The sequence below is a fragment of the Cydia pomonella genome, unplaced genomic scaffold (assembly GCF_033807575.1).
Source record: "Cydia pomonella isolate Wapato2018A unplaced genomic scaffold, ilCydPomo1 PGA_scaffold_206, whole genome shotgun sequence".
Lineage (NCBI taxonomy): Eukaryota > Metazoa > Arthropoda > Insecta > Lepidoptera > Tortricidae > Cydia > Cydia pomonella.
Genome location: NW_026907846.1, coordinates 701,341 through 726,667, shown reverse-complemented (window position 1 = coordinate 726,667; position 25,327 = coordinate 701,341). Strand labels below are relative to the sequence as shown.

Here is a 25,327-nt window from a genome sequence, read left to right as displayed (position 1 = left end):
AACTTGTGCCCGGTGTAGATTCCGGCGAATGTTTATCCTTGGAAAACACGCTACAATTTTGTAAAGATTCTAAGCGATGAATTACCAGATAAATAGTAGACTATATTTTAACAAGAGGCTGGGCGATAAAAGCTAGGTTCAAATAGACCAACACCAAAGCAATTTTAATGAAAAGTGAAACCAGTGTTGGTCTGTTATGTTAGGAGACATATGAGCAAGACACGTCAGCTTGACCTATATCAGCACGAACTTATTTGTTTATTTGGGTAACAACACTTACCGGTGTTGTTGATAGGGCGCGGCTGCTGTTGCTGCGCGGGCCGCTCCAGCGAGCCGCGCCGCGACAGGCCGGGCGACGACGGCAGGGACGCGCAGCGCGCCTCGCCCAGCTCCGGTTCGTCGGACACTCGCACGAGCGGCGACGGAAGCTCCACGCATGAAGAAAAACTGTAAAATAAAGCTAATTAATATTTGCCAAGATAAATTTTTGAGTTAATTTTATTGCCCTCATAAGCTTAAATGCGGTATTTAAAATAGATGATTTTGAATTTGAAGATAAAGAATTTAAGATCTATGTTTGCATTTAATTTCTGATTTGAGCTTAGGCCAATGGCTTTGCATGGCAGTAGCTATAAGGAATAATCTTGTAATAAGTATTTCGGAAAGTTAAGGCTCGACTCATCGGTCACTCGCACTAACGTTGACGGGAGCTTCACGCACGATGAGAAATTGTATATGACTTTTTGTAAGTTGGATATTACAATTTTATGCCGTGACCAAGATTATTTATTTGAATAGATTGATTCTATCCGACCACATACATTTTTCCATGAAATAGGTGACATGAATTTTTAAACAAATTCATCATATGAGACGCATTAGACTTGCCCATTAATAAATTGACCCGGCTCGCTCTTGAATGTGGATGTTCAAGTGGCTCAACGCCCTGGACCGTTTGTAGTGGCGTTCCTCCCCTTTCCCTCGACGGGTTTCTTGGTAACACGATATGTACTAGATACGCGTGCGGGGAGGGCGACATACGAGACAAATTGGACTTGCCCGTTAATAAACTTACCCGCTGGCCCTCGAATGAGGGTGCTCAAGGATCTTGTTAACCCCGCGGAAGGTATGCAGCGGTGTCCCCCCGCGGCCCCGGGGCGGGTCGCGCAGCAGCATGATGTGCGCGAGGCGGTGCAGGCGCGCCAGGCGCGGCGGCGCGCGCGCGGCGGGCAGCGCCGACGCCGAGCGGTGCGGCGGCGGCGCCACGCGCGGCGGCGGGCCCGCGCCCCACTCCAGCTCCGAGAGCGAGCGCCGGTGCTGGACTGGGAAATATTAAACAACATGTCACACTGCACACCTTCAACCTCTCCGACGCCCGACACTTTCTTGTCAAAACGCCAATATGGTATTTTAGAATAAGCCACCGCGAATAACATGCCAATAATACCCGACGCACATAATAAGAAACTGGAACTTGCCTATTATACAGAACACTACAAAAAATTCCATACTCGTACAAAGTGACTACTTCGTAAAAAAACTTACTGGTATCCAATGGCGTGTGTCGCAGCGGGTCGTGGCTCACGTGCCGCTGTGGGCGCCACGCGTACAGCCCGGGACAAGAACGGGGACCTGATGCGTCTGATTCCTCGCTGCGAACATACAAAACAAAATATGACAGATTTAATGACACTCGTTCAAAAACACCTGTTTGTTATTTAAATATTATGTTATGATATATAAACGAACTAAAATTGATTCAATCATAATCTTAACAGATACCCCATAAAGGGCAATCCTCTTTATGGAGTATCTCTGATGTTTATCATACCTTTCTACAGTTGCCATAAAAACAAATCATTATCACCGAGCAATATCATTGATTGAGGAGTAAAAAATGCTCCAAAAGAAAGCGTCGAACCCTAAAACTGTATCTAAAACATGAAGTTGAGTCCCGTAATCAAATCAAGAAGCCATTCTGTAGTTTGACTCCTTCTTTGCTCACCTTTTTTGGTCGTAAAACAACAGTCCGTTAAAAAGTTACATTTGTGATTCGAACGGCATACCTGTCGTAGCTGATGTTGGGCGCGTGGCCCCACGGCGCATCGTCCAAGCTTTCTTTAATCTCGGCGAGGTTGCTCACTATCTCGGGGAATAGCGGCCGCGCTTTAGGATCGTACTGCAACAAATGTGAATACTAATATTTAATTCCCATTAACAATAAAAAAACACCAAGAAACTGCTGACATACTCCCAAATCCCCATGATGCTTCAATATCGGCATTAATAATTCAATAAAAATAAATACTACTATTATTATTAGGCACCTACACAAAAAAAGAAAAATAACTAAAAAAATTAATGGGAACCTAGAATTCCGGCACAATATTTAACACAGGTGTTCGTAAAATACCTATGGTACACAATTTACAATGCAATATTCGAAGGCGAGACACACTAAACGCAGAAAAGGTCAGATACAGGCCATTCGTCAGTCAGTTTTTTAAAGTGATCCTCGAAGATGTAAAGGACATAAAGATATGTGGCTTTCCATCAGAGACGGGCGCTTATGCGTATAAAGGAACTTCTCTAATGGAAAGCCACAAGCCACATATTGTATAAGGAACACAAGGGACACAATTCACAGTGCAACATTGGAGGTGAGTCATACAAACTCCGGCACAGTTTGTTCGTCAGCATCGTACAGCTCTTGGAACGTGATCCTCAGAGGTGTAAGAAACAAAGCAGGAACAGAAAGTGATTGTATACATATGTAACTCACGATGCAACAATTGAAAGCGAGCCGAAGGCAGTCGGCATGAACTTCGTCGCAGTTCTTGGAATGTGTTGCTCAGACGTATAAGAGATATAAGGGACACTAGCTGATCATATACTGGACACTACTCACGATGCAACAGTTGAAGGCTAGCCTGAGAAAGTCCGGCACGGTCTGTTCGTCGCAGAGCTCCACGAATGCCATGTAGTTGAGGCCGAAATTGTCCGTGCGCGGAAGCACGTCCGGATCGGCGTCCACCTGGAAGATTATGAAGCATATAGATTGCATTATTCACGAAGACGCATGCCTTGACTCGTAATGTCATGCTATTAAAGGTTAGATTGACAAATCTGCGCGTCATCGTGGATGATACGAACTATAAGTCTAATAAAGATTCTAATATTTATTAATTTATGTCGAGGAGAACAGTTTTAAATTAACTATAGTACATATAAATGTACACAGCAAAGAACTCAATTACTCATGCTAATACTTTATATGCACGTAGACCTAAAAGCACTCTGAATAATCTTGAAACTGTTCGTCGATTGTGGAGGACGGTCCTGGAGTCGATCTTACCCTGGCGATCAGCTGTCACAGTATGATCCCGTAGGAGAAGATATCGGGCGGTTGTCATACCAGCGGCCGCGCAGGCACTCGGGCGACATCTACCACGGAGCCCATTCCTCAGCCATTGCGGCAACCTGACAGTTCTGGCGTCGTTCTTACCCTGGCGATCAGCTGGCATAGTATGATGCCGTAGGAGAAGATGTCGGAGCGGTTGTCGTACCAGCGGCCGCGCAGGCACTCGGGCGACATCTACCACGGAGCCCACTCCTCAGCCATTGCGGCAACCTGACAGTTCTGGCGTCGTTCTTACCCTGGCGATCAGCTGGCATAGTATGATGCCGTAGGAGAAGATGTCGGAGCGGTTGTCGTACCAGCGGCCGCGCAGGCACTCGGGCGACATCCACCACGGAGAGCCCACGCTTGGCAGCCGGTAGCCATTGCTGTAAGAACCATCTTGTAGTTAGTACGATACACAGATATGTCACTTGGGATTAAGATTCATTTCACATTCATTGCATAGCAAATAGTTCTGACGCGCGATATGGATACGCCAAACAAGGTTTGGAGAACTCACTAGACTTCTCCTTACACCAAAGTCGAGTAACCGAAGACATTTGTTTCATAGTGAGGAGATCGTAAAGTAGTGTGAGTTTGTGGTGAGCATTCCGACTGAACACCGACCTTCACCGAGGAGGAGTTTTGGCCAAAGAGTGTCATGTTCCGGCGGTTACCTGACACTGCGGGGTTGCGAACTGCATCGCAGCCATAATTGTGTATTTTTAGTTTTTAGATATATTTTATAATAATATGTATGCTAGTTTATAAGGTATTTATCTATGGGCCAATATTTGCCTAAAAATACAGATTTTCATTCATACATTCATAGTCAATCCACAAGGAGGAAGGAAGGATAGACAACTATCGATTACTAATTTGACTTCGAATTCAGTGATACGAGTATACCATTATGGGACATAAATTTATTAAATTTATATTTCAAAATTAACTTATAAGCGTCGGGCAAAATAAAAAATACGAATGTTCTTGAATCCGAGCATATTCATGTACGTACATACGTTATATATCTAGGTACATAAATACATGAATATTTTATGTAAAATAAAGGAAAATATTTGATTACATAGTCGATACTATGTCAAAATAGCACGTAAACAGCTGCAGTATCTTACTCAAATCTGGGCTGCGAGTTACAATTTGTAAATATAGTATTATCAGCGTTTATTTCTGTGAGCTATAAAACCACGTGGCATTGAACTAGTTATGAATGAACTAACATCAAAACTGTTGACTGCTCAAAGGTGAACCTTATATAATTAAAATAAGGTTTAAGAATTGTGAGTTAATAGTGTGGACGATGGAAATCTACCCACGTTTTCTTGGCGTACGAAGGAGTACACAAAACATTACGTAATATGTAAATTAACCCTAATTGTATTGCCAAGTTTTTTAGTAACATTCCTTTTTGTTTTGCTTCTAGAAATAACTGGTAAAGGTTGGATTTAAAAATAACTTTCATAAGTGTTCATCTGTTTGTTTCTGTTTGACAAAATGTATTTTTTATCCGTCTGCCGAAGGAGGTTATGTGTTTGGGCGTAGAGTCAGACCAAGCTAAGTTGGCAGCGATTCTGATAGCCCAGCCTGTGCAAGTGTTAAGTAAACGTCATAATTTCATAGAAGATTGACGTTTAAAATAACACTTGCACCCGTCTGGGCTGTCAACATCGCTGCCAACATATCTCAATCAGACTATATGTATGTTTGTATAATTATTCGGCACTCTTTGTAAGAGTGGCATTTTATTAAATGATATAAGAAAAAAACGTAAAGAAAAATCGCCTGATGGTAAGCAATTACCGTCGCCCATGGACACCTGCAGTACCAAAAAGGTTGCAAGTGCGTTGTCGGAATTTAAGATGGGAGGACGCTCTTTTCTTGAAGATCGTATCTGTCCGGAAATACCGCGGGCGACAGTTCAGACAAGCGCGGCAGTGGTGGAGACAGGGTTGATTAAAATGATCAGAAAAACAAAATGGCGGATCGTGCACCAAAATTGCTCGTTAAGCTCCATAATATATGGAAATCGTACCAAAAGAGGTGTTGCCTTACATCAAATGAGGTAGGTCTGTTTTATGTGTATATTATTAGTGATGATATAGTACCTAATGACACACTCAAGTTTTCCACCTCGAAAGCCCTTCGGATAATTGTGTGTATAATGTACAGTACAGCGAAGGAACTTGTTATAACTCGTATCTCTTGTATATCTTTGATGGACCAGGCTTGTCCTTTGGATCCACAGCACTCTTTTGCGGCCAGCGTGTGGGGTAGCATTTCTTCGTCAACCTGATCAGGCAGATCGAAATCGTGATCGGATGGTGGATCATCATTGATGATTCATCAATGAATGATTTTTCAATGTCAGCACACATCTCCGGTCTGGTATATGCTCGCAGGATTGAACATTGCAGTAGTTGCAAACAGCTGAGCATTTGAGTGCTGCTTTTCGCAACCACGTTTTTTGCATTTACAGTTAGTTCAAAATTTTGCAAACCTTTGAGAAGCCGTATTTTAGAAACTATTTCGCCTACTAAGAATATATATTGTCAAATAATTGCAAATTTCATTTTCTTGAAAGTGTGCATAGTGGCTTTTGCCGTAACTCCGGGTCGCGGTGGTTTTTTTTTACAAAAACTGAAAAAGTCCTAAAAATAAAATGGATTTTCATGTACTTTACTATGATCCCAACTTTCGAGGTGAAAAACAGAACTACCTCATTTGATGTTAGGTATAATGTACCGATTCCATGGGCTATCCACCGCAGTTGGTGTTTTAAATATTTTTAATTCGATTTGTATTAGTACAATACCTTTTAGATAATATTAGTTAGCTAAACAAAGTTTCGATCTAGAGAGATTACTAAATGGGTACACGATTGTCAAAATTAGCTTGATAGAAAATTGGATGGAAAATACCACAAACCTTGGCATATTTCGCCTTAAGTACATTTAAAAAAAATCGTCATTTGTTGATGTTGTACAGGCGATTGCCATTAAAAAATATTCTAGATTATTCGTACATTTTCTTGAATATTTCATGGACCATGGCCAATTGGCCATGCGTGACAAACGGTTATTCCGATGCATATAATATGATAATGCATTTAATCACCACGCAGGCAAATTGACGTTATCTTATACCGCACGCAAAATCTACTAATAACATTTAGAGTTGCACATTTCGCTCGCATATGGTTTTGTAATGTGATTCTTATGCTAAAGATGTTAGGGACGCTTATATAATTATTGAATTTATTGAAATAAGAGGTGACGTAAATTATTATAAAAAATGGCGGGTGACTCTCACTTGTGACTGCTGGGGCGTTAATTAATTTAGTAATAATGGTATGTACGTCGATCAAAATTTACTTATATTTTTATGTGGGTTTAAAAACGGTGTAAAATGTATAGCAATTCGTCATTCTTAGGGGTCCGTAGTCGATTTAGTCACATTTTTGTCTTTGCATTATAAAATAAAAAGAAAACCAGTCTAGTGCGGCCAAATCACAAGACATTGTCGCACATGTCGCAGTCGAGGACCAAAAGTCACGAAAATTGTGACATTTGTGATCATCTGGCAACACTGCGCATTCTATAGGTATATAATTATAAGAATACTTACACTGGATGAGGTATTTTAGCGGCGAGACCAAAGTCGGCCACGACTGCGGTGAAGTCTCCTTCTCCGTGCTTTCTTACTAATACATTCTGCAAACAATAAGCACTTCTTTATTATTCAATCCATAAAGAAATTCCTGATGAAGATTGTTAATATTGGATAAGACCACCACACCACACACACACCACATCACTATTGCAATAAATTATAAAATAGATTGGCTAAGAAAATATTTCTTAACTTGTAATTGTGCCCCATTGCTGCAAAGATCCCTTGATCTCCAGGACTGCCGTTATTGTGCTTTTTACAGCCAGTTGTTGAGAAAGGTACCTATAAGACCTCCAACCATCTCCGTCTGGGTTTACCCTGTCCACACCTAGCTTTCTACAACTTGGTGGCTACACTAGCCCACCTATGACGATCCCGATGACGTGATCGGTCCAGTCCCACTTAAGCTAATGTAAGTGATCTCCATCTTGTCTGCATCAGCTATGCGCATTTTGGAGTCCGCTCCAAAATGCGCATAGAGATGTATACATAGTAGGTAAGTTCAGGAGCAAATCCTCCAATCGGCCTTCGGAGGTCGGGGGGGGCATGCGTGCGAGAGACACTCGTGGGGGACAGGGACGGGTAGTACCTTGGCGGTGAGGTCGCGGTGGAACACGCCGAGAGAGTGCAGGTACTCCAGCCCGGCAGCCATGTCGGCGGCGAGCGAGACCCGCGCCGCCTGCGGGAGCGGCTCGGGGGGCATCCCCAGGATGACCTGCTCCAAGGACCCGCCTTCCATGTACTCGGTGAGGGCGTGGAGTTGACCTTCATGTACGCATACACCCATGAACCTGGAAAGAGGGAATGGAGCATTAGTTTTATAATTTTTATTCCAACTTTAGTTCGGGTGATGTTTGTGTGTGTGATCGGCATCAAGCTTCAAGACCGAGTGAGGAATGTCGAGTTCCGACGCCGCACCAAGGTGTGTCATTCACTAAACTAAAATGAAGTTGGTCAGGCAGATGGCCGCCTTCGGATGAAAGAAGCGCACTTTGAACAGCAGGCCACTTTGAACTATCGGTCAGCGGATAGAATGAAGGCGTACTCGGCTTCGGCGAAATCTTGCGTGAATCCGCATAAGACCGAGCACATAGCATGTTCTTGTGTTGGAGGCCAAGTCATTTTGGGAAATCGCGCCAGCGAAGTAAGTAAGACCATTTGAACATCCTAGATATATGCTAATAGAGTCTATTTTTTGTACCTAGTACCTAATACCTATTACTAAAGCTAGAAGTCAATGTGTTGAACAGATTAGGTGTCATTCAGGATCGGTTACAGGAGCTTTGTGCTTTATAACTTAGATGCAAAAATATAACCGGTTGGTTAATAAGCAAATGAAGGCTAAATCTAGTCTAACCTTTTTATTGTAGTTTCCACACAAATATTTAAATGAAGTTGTAAAACACTGGCAATCCCATTAAGCAGCGCGAACGAATCTGTTTCTGTCTCGTCAGAACACAAGCGCATAATTTGCGGCTTTTTAGAGGCGTCCATATTTTACCAATAATTGCCATCAGCGAACAGAACGAGACATTAACGGGCTTTTCTTCCGTAAAACACACGTTTTTTTATCACAAAATCTGAAATCTTAGCGCATTGTTTATACAGAGAAAGTCAAATAAATCATAGATTGAATGGGTACGTAAATAATGAAAACGGGAGCAAAAAATGTGGTTTCACCTTCTATATATTGTCGATTTATCAATTCCCATGCGTCGGCCGATCTTATTGCTGTATTGTTAGAACGATGAACATAATAAAAAGCTCATTAACGGTCTTATAGTAGTGTACAAGTAAAATTTTAATCACTGCGTGCGCTAATGAAGCGTCAGAAACTTGAAGGTACGAACTTGAGCAAATGACACGTAAGTTAAAAGGTTAAATTAAAATGGAAGCCTATTCATTGTAATTTTGCAATAGAGTCTGTCAAAGCTAACTTTGACGCGACTTGAACAGAACAAAGTGAGGTACTGTCATTATAATCGTCGTATTTTCATAGAAATTTGACATTAAAGATGACATTTCCACACGAGTCAATGAGTTTATTTATTTATTTATTATTGTAAATGTCACGCAGAGCAAGCTCGGTCCTGCTCTATCATTCATGTTCAGAAATATATACGGCCATATAAACAATTCTACGGCCTCAAGTATAAATTTCATTTGAGTAACAATCTTAGATCGATTCCAAGTATGAGGTAAACCACCTAGAAGGCAAAATATTCTAGACAGATATATTTTCCAAGAATAATCCCATTTTATTGCAGAAACAGAGTACAAAATAGTAAAAGAACGTAATCGATTTTCGTACCATACGAGAAGTACAAGATGCACTGACAAAGCGAACATTTGAAGCAATTGTGGAATTATAGACGATGTCATAATTCACATACGTACAAAGGACCTAGGCAGCCATTGAATCTCGACTGGTTTTGATTTCGTTACAACACTCGGTACAAATATGGTATTGGATGCATTCAATAGGTTTGAAATGCGTCGTGAACGATGGTGTAATGGAATGGACAGTTTGAATGGGAACTATGAGGGCAGAGCATTTTCAATTTCGTGTAACAATGTTGCATTTTCTTGAAAACAAAATGGCGTATGCATTTCGGATTAAAAATGTATGACAGTATCCGGATCTGGATCCGGATCCACGGATCTTCCCATACATTTCAGATCCATCGTGAAAACCCTACCCATCTCTAAAATAGCGGGCGCCCGGACGCTGCTTGAATACGAACGCTGCTACTGAAATATCTTTGAAAGGGTTAAAAGTAAAAGACGATTGTTATGCTTAGTACATAATGCCTTTTTATGCTCTTATTGTAGCTTTATGCTTTTAACAGCAGCAAGATTATATTTGGATTAAATATTATAAATAACAATAAGGTTTTACATTTAGTTCTTTGTCATTAAAGAGAACACTAAAATTGCAAACACTTAGGTGTAATTCTGAATTTCGGTACCTATCAAATGTCCGTTAGGGATCTATAATTAGGACTTTATTACACTTTGTTAAGTGGCGGAGCGTCTATATAACTCGATTTCTACCGGATTGCCTATTTCAGGTCAACTAGACATAGGGTTTGCAATCCCGATCCGAAATGTATAAAATTATCCGGATCTGGATCCGCGGATCTTCCCATACATTTCGGATCCATCGTAAAACCCTACCCATCTCTAAAATAGCGGGCGCCCGGACGCTGCTTGAATACGAACGCTGCTACTGAAATATCTTTGAAAGGGTTAAAAGTAAAAGACGATTGTTATGCTTAGTACATAATGCCTTGTTATGCTCTTATTGTAGCTTTATGCTTTTAACAGCAGCAAGATTATATTTGGATTTAATATTATAAATAACAATAAGGTTTTACATGTAGTTCTTTGTCATTAAACAGAACACTAAAATTGCAAACACTTAGGTGTAATTCTGAATTTCGGTACCTATCAAAGGTCCGTTAGGGATCTATAATTAGGACTTTATTACACTTTGTTAAGTGGCGGAGCGTCTCTATAACTCGATTTCTACCGGATTGCCTATCTCAGATCAACTAGGCATAGGGTTTGCAATCCCGATCCGAAATGTATAAAATTATCCGTTTCTGGATCTGGATCCGCGGATCTTCCCATACATTTCGGATCCATTGTGCAAACCCTAACTACAATACAACATACAAGTTACAAAAACACAAAGTTTGCAAAGTTTAGTTTTTGTATGCTACAAGGTACAATGCTCGTTTGCAGTTTTTGTCCCCAAAGATGGAGGCTCAAATCACGAATTACAACCAGAGTACAAGCACACTTTTGAATGGCATCTTTGTCGGGATACGTTGTGATGTATGACAACAGTGACAACGCAGTGACGGACATTGACAAAGAGTCATTGTCCGAGACAAGGTCTCTAGTTTGACGAATCGGCCCTGACCCTACGAACTGATGCCTACACTCGGGAACAAAAAGTTTACTCACGTTGGATTTTCCGATCAAGAGCCCAATTCACTAACAATTGACAATGAATATAGTTAAATTGAAATGATGCAAGGACACTAATACGGTCGCGTGCGTTTAATCCGTTTGCATATGGGTAAAGGATGAAATTATAAAAAATATATATGGCTGGGTAACCGACGTCGTCGGCCGGCGAAATAAACACACGGTTGTTGATGATTACTTACTCATAAGAAATTGGCTACGTGCTAGACTCAGACAACGCTATCTTTTCTTAAACTCTGCAGAAATAATGCGTACATATCCTCTACCAGCTCCGCACTTGGCATGAAAACTTAGCGTGGTCCGACTTTATGTGCTAATGTAAAAATGCGTGATCTTTTACTAGGTAATTAATTGGGTTAATTAAGGATAATTTACGAAAATAGAAATTCTAAGGCTGGCGAAAAAAATATATTAAGTAATCATCAAATGCTGTGACAAAACTTAATACAAAATATTTCGATAAGTATATTCAAAGCCAAGAATACAAACGATACTCTAGCAGTTATTTCAGTAAATGGTTTAAAATTGCATTTTTTTCATGAAAATTGCGCAGTTTATATCGAGTATAATTAACGAGATTCTATAGCTAATTGCAATCAGTTAAATTGACAAGTGTGATAAAACAGTCAGTATTTTTTCCGCTTCGCTAACTCAGCCGATAAATATGTAAAACGGAATGTTTACAGTGCGCTTAAATTTGATATTTAGTTGCAGTTAAATTAAAGTGAACATTGTGAGATCTGTGAGACCGCTACTTATCTTGAGACCTACTTATAATTTTAGAGGGTGACGTTCGGTTGGCAACTGTAGCTGTAGTAATGTCTAGGGAATGCAATGACCGACCAAACTTCATAACCGGTTTCGGTTACGGTTATGCCGGAAAAATAACTGATAATCGGTTATAATCGGCTACGGTTATTTTCGACAAAAAATTAAAATTTACACAGTAATTAAAAAAATACGAAACTAAAGATATAGTATTAGGAAATGTGAAAATGTTTTCGTTTTTAGATAAAACACACAAAATACAGTAAGTCTAAATAGTCTAAATATCACGTCCAATGATACAATATTCAATCAAAATATTTCATAAATAAGGGTATAAACTTGGCATATTTTCGTTATAGTCACAGGCGTCACAGACAAAAAAGGCAGCATTTTGTAGTCATTAGAAGATCAATTCTTAGCTTTAAGTCATAAATAAATAACCGAAAATAACCGTAACCGATTATTCGAGTTTCCAATAATCGGTTATGAAATTTCGACAAAATAATCGGTTATAACCGATTATTGCGGTTACGTTATAACTTATAACCAACGCCAATGTCGCAATATTAAAATGCACTTGCAGTTGTCATCCGAATGTTCCATCTATGAGACCAAATCACCAGAATTCCAACTAATACCGAAAGAACGTTTAGAAGTAAATTATGACCGATCTCATAATTTACTCATACTTCTAAACCGTGGGCTGGGGGATTGTTCCAGGGTCTGACGGACAATTGTGTACATACTATGACTTGTGTATTCCTCTTCTTCTTCTTCCTTGCCTTATCCCTTCATTTGGGGTCGGCTCTCCTCGTCCTTAGGCGCCAGGACCACCTGTCCTGGGTTGTCTCTGTGTTCAGCTGTGCCCGTTCCAGATCTTTGTCTACGGTTGTCCACCACGTAGCTAGCGGATAACTTGTGTATTCCTATTGTGTAATATGAGGGTATGGGGCTACAACGTATATCCATTACAGTTTATCAAAACAGACGCAAGAAAATAACTATACGCGATTAACTGATGTCTTAAATCCTAAAAACAATTTGTAAAATCATTCACATAAAAAATAATCAAGTAGCACAGTTGTGCAACTAGACAGTGGTCACATTGAGTAAGCATTTACGGCGTTATTAATGTCATTATGAAGCGATTATGAAGACGGCATCACGCGACGGCAAGGCCCGAGGAATGGTCAGGTGCATGCAATTGCACGTTGCTAATTAAAGTGACATGCAAGAATGGCTAGGTTTAATCTTTGAAGATGGATTGTTTTTCTCAACATCGCTCAAATAAAATATTTTTACTAGGAATAGGTCTTATAAAACTATTATTAACAGGCAATATACAAAACCTACCGATTCAATAAATCGAAACAAAAAATCTACTTATCGGAGGAACAAGCCGCCAATCGATTTGAAATAGTATAAAATCGTGTCGATTAATCGGAAATAATAAATAAATCGAAAATCGATTAGTCGGAGGTAGGATTCCTAGATATCGCTTTGCAATTGATTACTCAACTCTATTATTTACATCTCTAGTTTGCACAGTTTGGACAGACTCGACGTAATTTTCAATCGTGGCTGAATGCCGATGGAACACTACCTTCGATGCCAAACCTGTAAAAAAATTACAATATGGCGGACGAATGTTTGATATGTCACCGTATTTAAGAATTATTCCGCTTAAAATTTAGTTTTTTCTTCGCAAGTGTGAAAAACATTGTGTGTAACTCCGGGGGTAAGAATATTGCAACCTCGGGTCCTGAATTCCCTCCAGCCTGCGGCTGTCGGAAATTACCACCCTCGCTTCCAAAATTTCACTTACCCCCCTCGTTGCACAATGTACTATTTTCACAATCTATAATTCCCGCGGGATCAATTTTGTCCTTCAGTACACTTGCATGAAATAAGATCGTTTTTGAGCAACTCTAATGAAAATATATTTTCACGCGTCTACGACACTGACTATAAGGTCGTGTAAATATATTTTTGGAACGTTGTAATAAAGATGTTTGTGAACTCAACTCACAACTCAGAGTCCATACTTGAGGTCGCGCAAGATGTATGGAGTCGCGCGCGAGAACGCAACTCATGCTAGCAGGTCAGACGATCATAATATTAAATATCAGCACCAGCACGCTCTCCCTTGTGACAAGCAATTAGTCAAAGATTACAAGCGCGGCGAAAGTGGAAATCCTTCCTAGGAAGTGTCAAACGAAGGCACGAGAGGTGAAATGTTCACGTCAAAAGTTACGTCATGGCAGGAACAAGTTAATGTAAGCATAAAGACTGTTAATCTCTATACAACGCCAAATTTTTGATTCTGCTTTTACAGTAATTTGTCTAACTCTGTTGGCTTCGGCCCCTCGCATGCGTCCCAAAGGTACGGGACCTCGTTTTCTCGAGATCATGGAGAAACATAGAAATAATAATAGTAAATTCGTGTATTAAAGACAACTAAATCCCAATAAGGTAGAAGTACTAGTGCTCGACGCTGCACTAGTACTCGACATGGGCACTTTATGTCAAAGTGACAAGGATTAAGTTCGAATACAGAAAAATCTTCGTTGTTCAAATTTAACCTATATTTCCATGAAATAAAGTGCCCATGTCGGTGACTAGTGCAGCGTCGAGCACTAGTACTTCGACCTTACAATCACATTACAATTTAAAAAGAAATAAAATAGTATAAATTAAAATCAGTACAGCAATTTAAACATGACGAATATCATTGCAGTTTGAATCCTAAGACTAAAATGGTTTTTTCTTATGGTTGGTATATGCACAAAACTGCAATGAAAGAGTAATCTATACACACATGCGGTATGTTTATCGATGTTGTGATGTGACAAATTGAGACAGAGGTAAATCGAGTGCAATTTTACGATTTAATGTCAGTATACGCACAGAACTAAAATGCAAACAATTCAAGCTAATGGCGGCATCCACAATTTTGACGCAAAAGCTTTGGACATTATCAGTCTTTGTATATTCACTAGTCATGCGAAAAACACGGAATCTCTAAGATTTATGATATTCGCTTTTGTTAGTAGATTTAACGCTATTTAGCCGTCACACGATTCGTACAATTTCTCCTTCCGCTTGGAACGTTTCGTATTAAACATACGAAACGTTCATGCTTAACATAGATTATATAGAAACAAGTCTTCACGCCAAAATATGGGTTTAAAAGTCACACAATTTTGTTAAGTCTACTAAAAAAATGTGGCCCTAGAAGCAGCACTGTTTAACTGATCATGGTGGACCGTATACAGTAGAATCTCGATTATTCGAACTGTTCGAGACTAGTTCAGATAATCAAAATGCGGGTTTTTGGGGCGTGTTCGGCTAAATTAAGTCAGGGTTCGGGTAATTGAGGGTTCGCACAATCGAGGTTCGGCTTTTTGATCTGAAATAAAGATTTTTTTTATATAATCAAGGTTCTACTGTACCTACTTATCGCTACGATAATGTTTACGAACTGTCAGTTAACATTTTGGTGTTATGACTGTGCAAGTGTGCAAGGTGTACTCGTACTTACAGATGTGCAAGTTGCGGAAAGTTTAATTTTTTTTTGAAAAGTTCCAGAAAGTTTCATAGGAAATTAAGGAACGTTCATTTTAGAAACGGAATATTTCGAAACCCATATAAGAAAAAAAAAATACTTTTTAGAAATTTTTCAATGTGTAATTTTCGCAATTATGTAAACTTTCCAATGGCACTAAATCAGTCAGTAGTCGTACTACCTTATTTTGGCTGCTAAATGTTCGAAAAAAAAAATGTATTAGTAAAATGATTTCAGCGAGGATTCGCAAGTCACGACGAACATTGAAAACGGAACTAAGAAGCATCCTAAAAGCCTCCATTGTTCAGAATTTTACATTTTACAAATCATTCATACTGCTATTTTTTGCAGGCATTCATTCGAAAATTCGTGAGAAATTAGACTTTATATCATGTAAACAATGATTTTACAAACATCAGGAGGGGGATATGTATATATATATACATATCAACTTATATATGGGCAATAAGGTAGTGTATACATATTTTTGGTACTTTTTTCATACCGATATTTTCAGACGTGACTGTATATATATGGCCACGTGCTCATATATTGCCAATGTGGATTGGGGACTGCACAAACACCAATTAATGTGTGTTATAAATATTGAATTTCTTATTTGAAAATACTAAAAAGCTAATCTTACCAACAAAAAATCTTTAAGATTTTTCGCCTTCCTTACCCTCTGGTTTGAAAACTAAATAACACAGCCCCCACCGGGCTACCGCAAAAAACACGGGTAAACTAATTTAAAAAAGAACCTTATAATGTAAATTTCATCGAAATCGCTATAGCCTTTTTGAGAAATTATTAATAAAATGCAAATGTATCTGAAAAAATATGATAGATTATTTGCCGCTACTGTAGCTTTAGGAAGTATAGAAAAGCTGTCAAAATGGGTGAAGGAATTAAGTAACGATTACTGAATCAATTGTAGACCGTTGCGTCATCTGGGCTCATATTTTGCGGTTAGCCGGGCAGGTCAGCCATATTGTATAATTCTCATTGCTTACGATGGGGGCGAGTCGAGTTGAAACAAAGTAACCGAGACCCGTAACAACTGCGTGTAATTACTTAACAACTAATTTACTATTTACTGACTTACAGTTAGTGGAATTTTCAGAAAATTATATAACTACCTACATTTTCTACATAATTTCAGTTTATTTTTCTGACAAAATTATTTTTAAACTGTAATTTAAAAAATAAGAGAGTGACTAAAGGTGGTTCCTAAAGTCATTACGACCTGACACAGCTTGCTAAGAGTTAGACCCTATTCATAAATTAACCGATTTGAAGATTTGTAAGACCGAAGTGATCTCATAAGAGCTCCGCGAATGGTTTTGTGCGGAGCTCTAAAAAATGAACATACACATGGGCCTTTCAAAATTACTTTTACAGTACATATGGGGCTACTTTATAGCACTAGTGCGAGAAGTAGCATATTATGTTACTGTGTCGAACATTTAAAGGGCCATATGTACTGTAAAACGTTGTACGATACATGTGCGAATAGGTAATTCGCAACTCGTGTCGATTTAAAACACTCCCTTCGGTCGTGTTTTAATTTATCGCCACTCGTTTCGAATTTCCTATTTTTCGCACTTGTATCGTAATGTACTAATAAAGCTCGATCACACTAAGTTTTAATGCCAATTGCTACGTCAACTACGGAGCTCCTATGGCATAGACATGCACCGTCACTACCATGTCGGTTCAACCTTAAAGTGGTTAGTCTCATCAATAGCGATGGGAATGAGTCGGAGGTGGCGCTCGGTTGGGTTGGGAATCGGGTTGCATCGTGAAATTGCATAAGTGTCGTCGAGTGGGGTAATTAAAAACAGTGGACGATCATGAGAGGTTATCTTAGCGTGTATATTTTTAAATTATTTAGTTATGGCAGAAACAAACGGATGATACTCCTCAGTGCTAATGTTGTTCGCTTAATGAATTTTCAATGTTTGTCAAGATTTTAAGTCTTTCTGGTGCAGTGCACAGACCTTGATTTAAAAATATGTTATTGATATAAGTGCGAGCGAGATACCTAATGATGCGACTCTAATCGCATTTCGCCCACACAGCGTGAGCAATCGTCAAGGTCGTATTAAAACAAGATTTAAAAAAATTATTAAATCCTTAAATCAGAATACACAGTGCTCTCTACATAGTTGCGCTCTAAACAGCCTAGAGCTGTTCTAATGCATTCTGCATACCTGTTCATTTCAATGTAGATTTCTCAGAACTAATATTTCAAGTCATCTCTGGAAGCTCTTTTCATATTAAAAATGTCTCGAAACAGAAGGAATAACGTACCTTAGACTCCTTTTACCCGAATCAATATAGATTCAGCTATGATATATGGTAGAAATCTGTCTATAGATATAGATAGACGAAAGATGAGAAAATCTAATAAATGTATTATCGGCCAGACGCGGGTGATTTTTTCTCCCTCAATATCTAATAACAGAAAGAAAACACATTTTCAATTTTCCGTTTACAGGCAAAGGGAAATAGAAAAGTTTTCTTGCAATTTGCAGCTTAAAAGTTAGTTTTACGGGAATTTGAAAAGTTAGTCGTTTCCGTTCAGCCAATATGGGGCCATAGAAGCTGAAAGATGAGTTTTAATTTGGGTTCCTTTTGCATGGCGTTCGGATATTCCCCCCATATAGATTTTAAAAAATGTAGGAACATATTCAGATTTGTAACAAATGATGTCAATTTCATTTCAGTTTCGATGCAGCGTATTGGCGTGCCTCTATTTATTTTATTTTTCATATTATATTTAACGTGACATTCGTTGTCGTGTATTATAATTTAAAGAATGTAGTATACTACATTATTATTTTGTCTAATTTGGGAAATTTTATGCTATTTATTTCTACTAAAAATCACGAGCTTTTTCGATGCTAACAGGAGAAAAAGTATCTTAAGATTTTTATTTACATTCCGTTACATAGACTTTGTTTTGACACAGAAATGTCGTGAAAATTTCCCGAGATCCTCTAAAAGTCAAAATACCTATATCGTTCGGAACTACAGTTACTCGAGGTACTAAGACCTGTCGGTTTAAATACTTGTTTGATGAGCATCGTTTTTCAAGACAATCGCATCCTAAGTAAACAAGGAATACCCATATTTGTGCAAATCACCCAACCAGTTAATGAGAGGAAGAATGTTGATTTTTGAATCATTGTTTGCAGTTTCATCAAAGCACGTCGTCTCCGTTGGCTGGGCCACCTCGAAATAATGGGTGAAGATCGTATTGTAAAGAGGGCATATTTGGCTCGACCGACTGGACGCCGTCCTGGTAGGTCATCCCAAGTCTCGGTGGGCGGATATAGTGGAGGTAAATCTCCGTGAGCTCGGCGTTAGTGAAAACTGGCGTGAATCCGCACAGGACCGGGTAAAATGGCGTGCTCTTGTATTGGAGGCCAAGACTCATTTTGGGCCATTGCGCCAAACTAGTAGTAGTAGTAGTTTGCAGTTTACGAACGCAAAACGGAATGCCTACGGAACGGTATGGTAAAGAAAGCAGTCATCTTTTGTTCGTGTCCTGGTCAGTTACAATTACAATCTGTCGTGTCATATAATAGTCAGATGACTAATAGACCTGTCCTGTCAATTTAGAATTTAAGTCTGTCTTTCAGAAATGAGTCAGTCGGTAAAATAATACTTATTTACTATACCATTACATCACATACCTAAGGGCTCGTTCACACTGAGTTTAGTGCGAGTTCATACAATTGCTACTAGCGTTTAGTGGCAAATGTATGAACACGCACTAAACACTAATCATCGTGTAAACAATGCCTTAAGAATAATTAATCTTATAAGTAACATATCCACAACGCAGTCAGTCGATGTCAGTCCAGACAAAAAGAACCAGAATGAGGATATGGGGTAAAGAAGAATAATAATAAATATTATAGGACATTATTACAATTGACTAAATCCCACAGTAAGCTCAATAAGGCTTGTGTTGTAGGTACTTAATCAAAGATATATATAATATATAAATACTTAAATATATAGAAAACACCCATGACTCAGGAACAAATATCCGTGCTCATCACACAAATAAATGCCCTTACCAGGACTTGAACCCGGGACCATCTTCACAGGCAGTGTCACTACCCACTAGGCCAGACCAGTCGTCAAGAAAAGGCTTATTTATACTCATCAGTGGACGGATGAGGCCTCAATAGATATATGACATTCCATCGCCAATTCGTATAATTATAAAATTACACCTACTATCACAGGGCTTACGAGTAAAACCTGTTCCATAAAGCCTAATTGCAGTGTAATATCTTAATGATCATTAAGAGAAGTGGTCTGATTTAAAAATGCGATAATCTTCGCTCTTCTCGATGGATACGAGTCTTGGCTCTAATTTTAACTAGATATCTTAGACTTATTTTTTTATAATACACAAAGTTGACGGGGCAAGTTACTTAATGTTTTTTTCTCTGTGTAGCGACGAAGATACACCCAAATTAGAAAACGATATTTTTTATACCTTATTGCAATGAGATAAGTAAAGCCTCATTTAGACGGATCAAGAAATTGCATGCGATTTTCATTATATTGCGGTATTCGGTCGATGGACTGAATTCATTGTACTCTGTATATTTAGTTAGCGATGTATCGAATATTGCATGTAAGTTCTCGATCCGTCTAAATAAAATAATGTTTATTAAATACAAACAAAGGAAAACATAAGTACTAAAGCAACTATCATCTAAATCTACAGCGCAGGCTTCGTCAAAAGTGTAGGTATACTAAATAAAATACGGTACGCAACAAACTTCGTCCAATCTACATAAGTGATAATCCGCCACAGGCTTCGTCAAAAACGTACAAGATGAAATCCGCAACAAGCTTTGTCCAAAAACCTACGCCTTCCCGTTAATCCCCGAGACGCCACGTACCCGGCGCAAAAGATCCAAAAATACTGGCCGCATTACCGCGCTGCTAGTGATATTTGCTGGACCAGGTTGCTGGTCCGTCTGAATGGGGCTTAAGTGAAACACGTCTCTTTGAACGTGTAAAGGACATCCATGAACTATTATTACCTTTATTTCCTACATAATTCTGCTGTTATGTCAGGCATATAATTAATTTTCATATATCCAACTTAATAGTAGGGTAACCTTACTCCCGGAAAAGTGAGCATATCTGACCATAGTGATTTCGTATTAATGCCATAAAGTAATCAGTTACAATGACTACCTTAGCAAATGTAATATTTCTAACAGTAACCTTATTAACATTATTTACATCACATAGATGAGTTTAGATACGGGCAATAAAATTCTAATTAACTGACGCGCAAATAAAGAGTTTCTTACTTTTATAATTCTGTTGAAACACGTTACGTCTGTATATTATGCCGTAATTTTATGTAAAAACCATGCAACGTAACTTAAGAACATTTCCATACAGTAAAAACACCCAACTATCCGAAATCTCCCAACTATGTTCCAAAACTAACTCTAATATCTTCGTTCAGGGATGACTATTATTTGAATGTCGCAATAACGATGATGAATGAAGAAATAAACTCGGACAAAACCGAAAATAACATTGGCATTTATGCATAAAGTTCTGTTTTTTCTGAGATATTTTTTTGATCAAATCCTAATTTGTTAATTAAACAAAAGACATTTTTTCTTTTATGCACCGAACCAACTATCGAGGTTTTACGGTAAATACCTACATAGTTTTCATGGGATAAATTGCAAGCCCGATTTTTCTTATCGAGACCCGTCTGGATCTACATTGCCTTAATTGATAGATCTGTTTCAATTTCACATTTGTCGTGTTACTTTTATCCCAAATCGGTGATACAATCCGTCATTCTGCTACACAATTCAATGGATGAGTCCTCGCCCGAGAGACTATTTTAATAATACCTAAGCCTAGACGTAGGTAGACGCTTTATCTGACCTTCATCTGTCCAAGTTTATACAGAGGTTATCCTTTCTTTGTGAATTTTTATGAGGAGGTTTCGTATGGGTATTCTAATAATATAAAGTGCTTTCGCTAGGATCTGTTTGTAAGGATTACAATATCTCTATAACATAATGTATCATACATATCGTATCTAGGCTTATTTGTCAGTTATGTTGCGAGTTAGATAAAGTCGGGATTTCTCAGGTTACCTTCTTTATCAGTTACCACGAGTACTTTATCGCCTATTATTAGTAAGTCAAAGGTCTACTCTTTATGTGAGGTATACGATCCTACAGTCTTGTTATGAATATATTCTTCTGTAAAGCAGAGTCCCTAAATTCGAAATCAGCGTATTTTCAGATACGAGTAAGATCATCTCGTATTTGGATGTGGTCGTACTTTGCCTCCTTGTTGAAGTGTCTTACCAACAAGAAGCCAAGAAGAAGAAGAGGTACTTATATATTTATGTTGTATGCAGTTCATTTTCTATCTGATACATTAGATAAACTTGTACAGTCAGCATCAAAAGTAGCGGATCAAATAACGCTTCAAAAGTGTAGATACATTCTGTAACAGCTTAACAAAAAGTGATGTCTTTAATATAGAACAACTAAGACTTTAAAAGATATATTTTTGAACGCGAATTTTAGAAAATTATCTACATTTGGAAAAGTTATACGGAATATCAGATACTTTTGGCGCGTTGTTTCATCCGCTACTTTTGATGCTGACTGTACCTATACCTCCAGGTCTTTTTGTTGCTTTGTTCTTTTGTTGCAGTACATCTTTTGTATTGCCCTTTTAATGTGTTTATATGACTGTTTGGTTTCTTAATAAACAAAAAAAAAAGAAGCCGGTTAGTTCGCGGATTGTTCATCTTCACCTTCAGCACATCACCTTGCTGGCTGAGAGAGAGGAAAGTCATGTACTTAACCAAATATGTTCGGATGTTTCAGTTTGTTCATGGGCTGGACTTCGCGCAGAATTTTGGACCGGTTGGCTCGCTGCTGGTTCATCTTCAGCACTATCACCTTGCTGGACGTTTTGTGGGTCACCTGAGAGAGGAAAATAATGTACTTACCCAAGTATGTTAGGATGTTTCAGTTTGTTCATGAGCTGGACTTCGCGCAGCATGTTGGGCCGGTTGGCGCGCTGCTGGTTCATCTTCAGCACCATCACCTTGCCGGACGTTTTATGGGTCACCTGCAACAAAACATGGACGTTTAGCAACTTTAAAATGGATACAATACGAGATCAGGATACATGCGGATCTTTGGAGGTAGGATTGCGGTTCTTAAAATTCACACTGTTTTCTTAGACCACTAAAAACAACAATTACGACTTTTTTAGACTTCTAAAGCTGGTGATATCTAAAGCCGCTACAAGCAGCTTATATTTAACAATAATGTCATACGTCATGTATAGTCAAATAAAATGAGAGTATCAGTTATGTCAACGACTCAAATGATTGCTTATTGGAATGCTACGTAATCCTTCGTTTTTTTATTGATGAAATGTTTATCGTATTCAAAATATTATATGTTGCATCCTTGTAAATTTTTTGGAATTTTTATGATAATATCATTTATAATTGCGGAATCTTTTCTTCTTGTTTACATCGGTGACGATCTACGAGTAGATTTTATTGGGAACAGGGTCAGACAGTAACACAATTACAATTTAAGTCTCGGTGGCTCATATTTGAGCTCTGTATCTCGAAATTACACGAATTATTGTTCTAGAAATTGGTAAGCTGCGACCGCTGGCTTGTTCCCAACTCCCAAGCCGCCGCAAAATGGAGCAGATTGCTTTAATTACTTTGGGGCCAATTCGAACTTACATTGTGACATTAGAATGATATCTGAATGCTGTCAGTCGCGCGTGCATTTATCGTACTCTTCCGTACTTACATGAGTTGGCGTTAGGGTTTGCAATCCGGATCCAAAATGTATGAATTTACCCGGATCTGGATCCGGGTCCGCCGATTTTCCCATACATTTCACCCCCCATCCCATACAGATCCGTCGTGCAAACCCTAATTGGCGCGAACAAGACGCACGGGCGACTGACATCATTTAGATATCAATTTGATGTCACAATGTAAGTTTCAATTGGCCTCTTTATACATCGAAGTTACATATATGTTTGTGTAACAAGTAACAACATTTCTGATACGTTGTGTAATCGCGAAAACGAATAACAAGTGAACTTAATAAAATAAAGCTATATTCCTACTAGGCCATAAAATGGAAAAAGAAAAACATTGTTGTACCAAAAAAAAACTAAATTATCAATTAGAAAAAAAAAAAATTACATTTCATTAACAGTGTCCTGGCCACAGTTGCGGACAGGGTAGATGGCGCTTTCTGTCAATATTTGAATAGCCTACACGCTTGTGATAGAATAAGTTAGGTACATATAGCATAAAACATAGTATCACTAACAAAGTTTAAGTATAATAAAAATAAGCTACTAATACGATATGGAAAAAAATCCGAAATAAATGATTATTTAATTTAATTTACATTTCTTCATAGACTTTGTATGACGGTAACGGAATAGAGGGAACGGAGAATGGTGGAAATTTTGGAACAGTTTCCTTCTATTAGGCTCGAAAGAAGTAGTGATTTTAAGCAGATATAACAAACATTCCCAAATCTAAAAAATGTGTAGTGTCATCTTGAAATAAAATGGCCCGTATAAGTATCATGATTCGCTTCTCTCTTGAAGTAATTCGATATTCATTAGCTTCGTATCGCAGATTGCATTTAAGCACTACCAATCCAACCATTAAACGTTACTATTTACTGTCATTCAATACTATCTGCGTCGATTCGTCTTACAACTCGGCCGTAATAGTTCGATCGCATTTCTAGATTTCCACTATACCGCTCGGAACCACCGTTCTGCGATGGTGTTCTGTTAAGCTCTTTGGAAGTCTGGGAAGATTTAAGTGCACTATTAAACGTACCGTTAGTAAATAAATTCGTGCCACATCTGACCTCGGAGATTTGCAGTTTTATCTGTGATTTGTGGGTTGTTCGCGTAAGGGATTAATGGGTGCGTGGAAGACATGACAAACAGTAATGAGCACTTTGCATGGGGATTATTTTGGTAGGAGGGAAATAGTATGGTAATGTGATACTTAAGAAAATGGTACGATAAGTATATATTAGCTGTTGCAGTTCAAAAAGTACGTGGGGTGGTTGTGGCATGTGAAAACTGTATTCAGGCAGAGCATACAAAACCGCTCTAGGACCGAACGGGACGTGATAAATCACTCTCATTCTCATTTATCAGGTCTGGGTGCTCAACCGACAATCCAACAAATTATTTTTTGAAATGAGAACTAAAGTATGTTAAACTCATACATAAGGAGCACAAAAATACTTCCATATTTATTTACCTACAGTAACAGTTTGTTGATTAATTTTGTAACACTCGTTGCTGTACATAAGCTCGAGGTTTGACTAGAGAGCACTTGTACAATCAGTACATTTAAGCACTTCAATTTTGGAACGCCTATAATTTCTGAAGTTATAATACCATGCCTTCATGGAATTCTTAGGACACTTGTATTTAATATGAAAAATTAAATTGCTTTCTTTTGCACGTTTAGTCTGTTCTATTTACAATCGTTATCAATGTACCTGAGTAGTCAGTACCTGCGCTATCAGATAACGAGCACAATGCTCTAAGTCAATATTATTAAGTGGTATCATTACCGTAGTATCGTATCTCGAGAATGCGATAACGTAAAGTCTATTGCACGAGTTTGCATTTAAATAGATTGAGAGAAAATTGAGGATTTGCAAGGTTGATTTCTGTTAAAATTGTAACAAAATCATTATTTATAATATGCATTCCATACCAGTGCTGCCATCTGTTAGTGCTAAGTAAAAACTTGTTACTCGATAACGGTGTATTTCGGATGAAATAAAATTAGTCTGCTT

General features: G+C 38.5%; 1 protein-coding gene across 1 annotated transcript in view; it reads right to left on the bottom strand.

Annotated features, from left to right (window-relative positions):
* Positions 1-25,327, bottom strand: part of LOC133533819 (uncharacterized) — a 152,935-nt gene that overhangs the window by 2,534 nt on the left and 125,074 nt on the right. Inside the window, exons 2-10 of the mRNA XM_061872875.1 lie at positions 22,456-22,577; positions 7,680-7,881; positions 7,046-7,131; positions 3,657-3,786; positions 2,909-3,034; positions 2,067-2,179; positions 1,546-1,652; positions 1,076-1,322; positions 281-447 (exon numbers count right to left, since the gene is read on the bottom strand). Coding sequence (XP_061728859.1) covers positions 281-447; positions 1,076-1,322; positions 1,546-1,652; positions 2,067-2,179; positions 2,909-3,034; positions 3,657-3,786; positions 7,046-7,131; positions 7,680-7,881; positions 22,456-22,577 — 1,300 coding nt within the window. The remainder of the gene's footprint in view (positions 1-280; positions 448-1,075; positions 1,323-1,545; positions 1,653-2,066; positions 2,180-2,908; positions 3,035-3,656; positions 3,787-7,045; positions 7,132-7,679; positions 7,882-22,455; positions 22,578-25,327) is intronic.